The sequence below is a fragment of the Bison bison genome, unplaced genomic scaffold (assembly GCF_000754665.1).
Source record: "Bison bison bison isolate TAMUID 2011002044 unplaced genomic scaffold, Bison_UMD1.0 scf7180017864484, whole genome shotgun sequence".
Classification (NCBI taxonomy): domain Eukaryota; kingdom Metazoa; phylum Chordata; class Mammalia; order Artiodactyla; family Bovidae; genus Bison; species Bison bison.
The window spans coordinates 3,523,407-3,528,099 of NW_011495044.1; the positions used below are offsets into that span (position 1 = coordinate 3,523,407).

Below are 4,693 nucleotides of genomic sequence, written 5' to 3' on the forward strand. Positions count from 1 at the left end.
GACTATGGATCATCGTTCCTTCTGTGGCAGATTTTTACAGTTCCTCTAACGCATTTGGGACGACTGTCTCAAAGTAACCTGCAGCTTTCCTGACAACTCCTCGCTCTCTCTCCTGCTAAGAACTGTAGCCCTTTTCTTCTGAGTTTTTAGAACCTTCTGCTACCATATCCACCACTTCCACCACCAGATCCATAACCACCACCATAGGGACTGCCCGAGCTTCTTCCACCAAAACTACCCCCTTTCATGGGTCCGTAATTTGACTGCTGTTGTCCACTATAATTTCCAAAATCATTATAGTTTCCACCACCACCATAGTTACCTCCAAAATTTCCTCCTTCATTGTAACCATCATATCCTCCACCACCACCACCATATCCACCACCTTGGTTTCCATATCCTCCTGGTCCACCACCACCGTAACCTCCTCTACTACTATAACCAGGACCACCGCCATAGTTGCCACCATCCCCTCCAAATCCATTATATCCACCATCGCCTCCTCCATAGCTCCCTCTGCTGCCACCACCTCCACCACCATAGCCTCCTTAAAAAAAAGGTGTGAATTAAATGTATATTCAATTTACTAACAAATTTTAGGTAGACGTTCTCAGAAGTAAGATAACGTCCTACCTCTTCCACCAAAGTTTCCACCACGGCCAAAGTTTCCTCCACCACCTCCGAAGTTTCCTCCACGACCCATAAAGTTGCCAGATCCACCTCCACGACCTCTTTGTGATCCAGCAGATTGCATCTCTTGTTTAGAAAGGGCCTTTTTCACTTCACAATTATGCCCATTAATAGTGTGGTATTTCTGAACAACAATTTTATCAACTGTATCATGATCATCAAAAGTTACAAAAGCAAATCCTCTCTTTTTCCCACTCTGCCTGTCTTCCATAACTTCTATGGTTTCAATCTTGCCATACTTTTCAAAGTAGTCTCTCAAATTATATTCTTCTGTATCTTCTTTAATACCACCAACAAAAATTTTCTTCACTGTTAGATGGGCACCAGGCTTTACTGAATCCTCTCTAGAAACAGCTCTCTTTGGTTCCACTACTCGCCCATCAACTTTGTGCGGTCGAGCACACATCGCTGCATCCACTTCTTCAACACAAGAATAAGTCACAAAACCAAAGCCCCTGGAACGTTTTGTTTGGGGGTCTCTCATCACCACACAATCTGTAAGTGTGCCCCATTTCTCAAAATGTTCTCTTAAGCTATCATCTGTAGTTTCAAAGCTCAGACCACCAATAAACAGCTTTCTCAACTGCTCTGGTTCCTTGGGATCATGACCCTCCTCCCCCCGGCGGCGGCGGCGACGGCCGGAGTCGGGCTGGGGGCGACCGGGCGGCGGTTTTACCTCCATTTTGAGACCTAATCTTTGTTTTTAACATGGACATTCATTACTTCTGGTCAGTGTGCCCTTTCCTTTAATAGTTATAGCAGATGTATAATGTATGTTTGATAGGCCACAAACAGGCTGTTTTACTGAGAATAAAATTTAAGTTAAGTCATATATAAGCCAGAATGACTTCCCCATACCTCAATATGTGAAAATTTATTTTATCACCTGACTGGTGGAAATTGGCAGGGTTGATGCCATCCAGGGTAGTTGCAGATGTGGGCAAGGGTTCACTCATAGACTGTAGTGACAACATGTGTTTGCATGCATCTTTTTGGAACAGGGTAGACAATGGCACCCCACTCCAGTACTCTTGCCTGGAAAATCCCATGGACGGAGGAGCCTAGTGGGCTGCAGTCCATGGGGTCGCTGAGAGTCGGACACGACTGAGCGACTTCACTTTCACTTTTCACTTTCATGCATTGGAGAAGGAAATGGCAACCCATTCCAGTGTTCTTGCCTGGAGAATCCCAGGGACGGGGACGCCTGGTGGGCTGCTGTCTATGGGATCGCACAGAGTCGGACACGACTGAAGCAACTTAGCAGCAGCAGCAGCAGACATTCCCTACATCTAAAATACATATAACTTCTCTCCTAACAGCTCAAATTTCTAGGAATCCATCCTCCAGCAATACTCACATGTATGTGCTGCTGTATAATTCAGCATTTTAAATAAGAAAACACTGAAACATGAAAAGGGAAAATCTTTAAATGCCCATTGATGATTAAATAACATTTAAAATGATATAATCATATTGTGGAGTATTATATAGCTACTAAAAAGAATAAATGCAATATACATGTCCAATGAGAAAAAAAAAACAGAACCTTATTTTTATTTTTAAAAACTTTGTATATGGAAGTCCTCCACCTTTTAGTCTATGTACTTTCAAATTCTATCAATCCTTAAGTAGGTTAAAAATACATGAAACTGAAAAAGGAGGGCATCCTTTTGAAAAATCCTTTTGAAAGAACAAATTGATCGGGACTTCCCTGGTGGTCCAGAGGTTATGAATACGCCTTCCGATGCAGAGGGCCTGGTTTCAGCCCCTGATAGGAGAGCTAAAATTGCACACGCTGCAGGGCAGCTAAGCAGCGCACAGTAAAGAGAAGCCGGTGCGGCAAGGAAGAGCCTGCGCACCTCAACAAAGGATCCTCCCACCCGCGGCAACTAGGACCTGACACAGTCAAATGAACAATAAATAAATCATTTAAGAAGACAAAAAGGGTTTGTTTTTTTTTTTTATTAAAAAAAAGAAAGAAAAAATAAATTTGTGCAGTACAGAGCTAGATTGTGAAAACATTCTCGTGTTTATTAATTCTTGAAAAAAAGTTCTAACTACGCATGAGAGGAAAAAAAAAAACATCGTCCCTGCCCTTATAGAGCATAACTCCTATTAAAGAAAGAAGAGCAAGTACATTATCTGCAGGTTAAAAGGATGCCTGATTTTGATGGGAGAGAGAAAGGCCTCTTTGGGAAAGTGAGATTTAGCGGGAAGCCTGAAGCATCAGTTATCCAGGCCATGAGAAGGGAAAAAAGCGTTCACAAAAAGGCACCGAGATGGAAGATATGACCGGGGTGGAGTGCACAGATGACTGGAAACAGGTTCAGGGAAGTGCTTGGGACTGACGGCAGGAGAAAGAGGAGTCTTGCATTTTCAGACTTCCAGCCTGCAAGATTTATGTTCAGGAAAACACACTTTTTACGTTGGCAGTTGATGAATTTTGACTAATGTGTACAGTTGTGTAACCACCACCACAATCAAGTCTTAGAACACTTCCATCACCCACCAAATTCCCTAGTGCCCCCTTGCACTCCGTCGCTTTCCCTCACTGCCAGCCCCTGCCAGCACTAATCTGCCTTCTGTCACTATAGTATTGCCTTCTCCAGATTATCACAGTGGACTCATACAGTATATAGCCTCTCTGGTTAGTTTCTTTTACTCGGCATTTTAAAGATGCATCCATCAAGCTGTGTGTATCACAGTTCACTCTGTCTCATCAGATCCATGGTACACATGTACCACAGGAAGTTTATTCACTCACTAGCTGGTGGACACCTGGGTTTGGCTTTTCACCTGGTTTGAGGCTATTATGAATAAGGCTTCTGTGAAAATTTATGTACAGGTCTTTGTGTGGATATATCTTTTCATTTTTCTAGGATAAATACCTGAGATTGAAGCTGCTAGATTCATAACAATGTCTTTTAGCTTCATAAGAAACTACCAAACTGTTTTCCAAAGTGTCTATACCATTTTGCTTTCCCACCAGCAATGTGTGAATTCCAGCTGGTCTCATTCTTGTTAGCACTTGATATTATCAGAGTTTTAAAAACATTATTACTTAAGGCACTTTAGTAGGTGTGTGGTAATATCTCATGTGATTTTATTTGCATTTCCCTAATGATTGATGCTGTTTAGCACATTTCCCTATGCTTATTTACCACTCGTATCTCTTCTTTGGCAAATGAGTCTCAAAACTTTTCATTTACATTTAACTGTTTGCGAAAGTCCAAAATTCAGTTCAGTTCAGTCGCTCAGTTGTGTCCGACTCTTTATGACCCCATGAACCGCAGCATGCCAGGCCTCCCTGTCCATCACCAACTCCCGGAGTCCACCCAAACTCACGTCCATTGAGTCGGTGATGCCATCCAGCCATCTCATCCTCTGTCATCCCCTTCTCCTGCCCTCAATCTTTCCCATCATCAGGGTCTTTTCCAATGAGTCAGCTCTTCGCATCAGGTGGCCAAAGTACTGGAGTTTCAGCTTCAACGTCAGTCCTTCCAGTGAACACCCAGGACTGATCTCCTTTAGGATGGCCTGGTTGGATCCCAAAACATTAAATGACAAATAAATATGAAATATTAAGCTGAGGGCCTGGAGTCCTAGTGGCTCAGTTTTATTCACTGCTGCCACCCTTGTCTCCTCTCCCAATCCCTGACTTTCAAGAGGACTCCATGTTGCAATGTTCCCATCTGGACCAGGATCCTGCTAATATGTCTCCCCAAAAAGACACCACCCGCCCCAGGACCTGGCCCTTGTGTATGCCCCTCCCACACCCAATCTGGCCCCATAACCAATCAGATCAGATCGGATCAGTTGCTCAGTCGTGTACGACTCTTTGCGACCCCACAAATAGCAGCACGCCAGGCCTCCCTGTCCATCACCAACTCCCGGAGTTCACCCAGACTCACGTCCATCAAGTCAGTGATGCCATCCAGCCATCTCATCCTCTGGCGTCCCCTTCTCCTCCTGCCCCCAATCCCTTCCAGCATCAGAGTCTTTT

General features: G+C 43.9%; 1 protein-coding gene across 1 annotated transcript; it reads right to left on the minus strand.

The window, feature by feature from the left end:
- LOC105004904 (heterogeneous nuclear ribonucleoprotein A3) lies at window positions 1-1,375 on the minus strand. Its single transcript, XM_010862675.1, has 2 exons — window positions 634-1,375; window positions 1-547 (listed from the first exon to the last, which is right to left on the minus strand). The coding sequence occupies exons 1-2, from the start codon at window positions 1,370-1,372 to the stop codon at window positions 147-149; spliced, it is 1,140 nt and encodes a 379-aa protein (XP_010860977.1). The 5' UTR covers window positions 1,373-1,375; the 3' UTR covers window positions 1-146.
- Between the last annotated feature and the right edge of the window lie 3,318 nt (window positions 1,376-4,693).

Coding starts and splice junctions, on each gene's coding strand:
- LOC105004904 (XM_010862675.1), bottom strand. CDS start 1,372: ATGGAGGTAAAACCGCCGCCCGGTCGCCCCCAGCCCGACTCCGGCCGT. Junction 548..633: donor TGGAAACTTTGGTGGAAGAG/GTAGGACGTTAT, acceptor CTTTTTTTTAAG/GAGGCTATGGTGGTGGAGGT.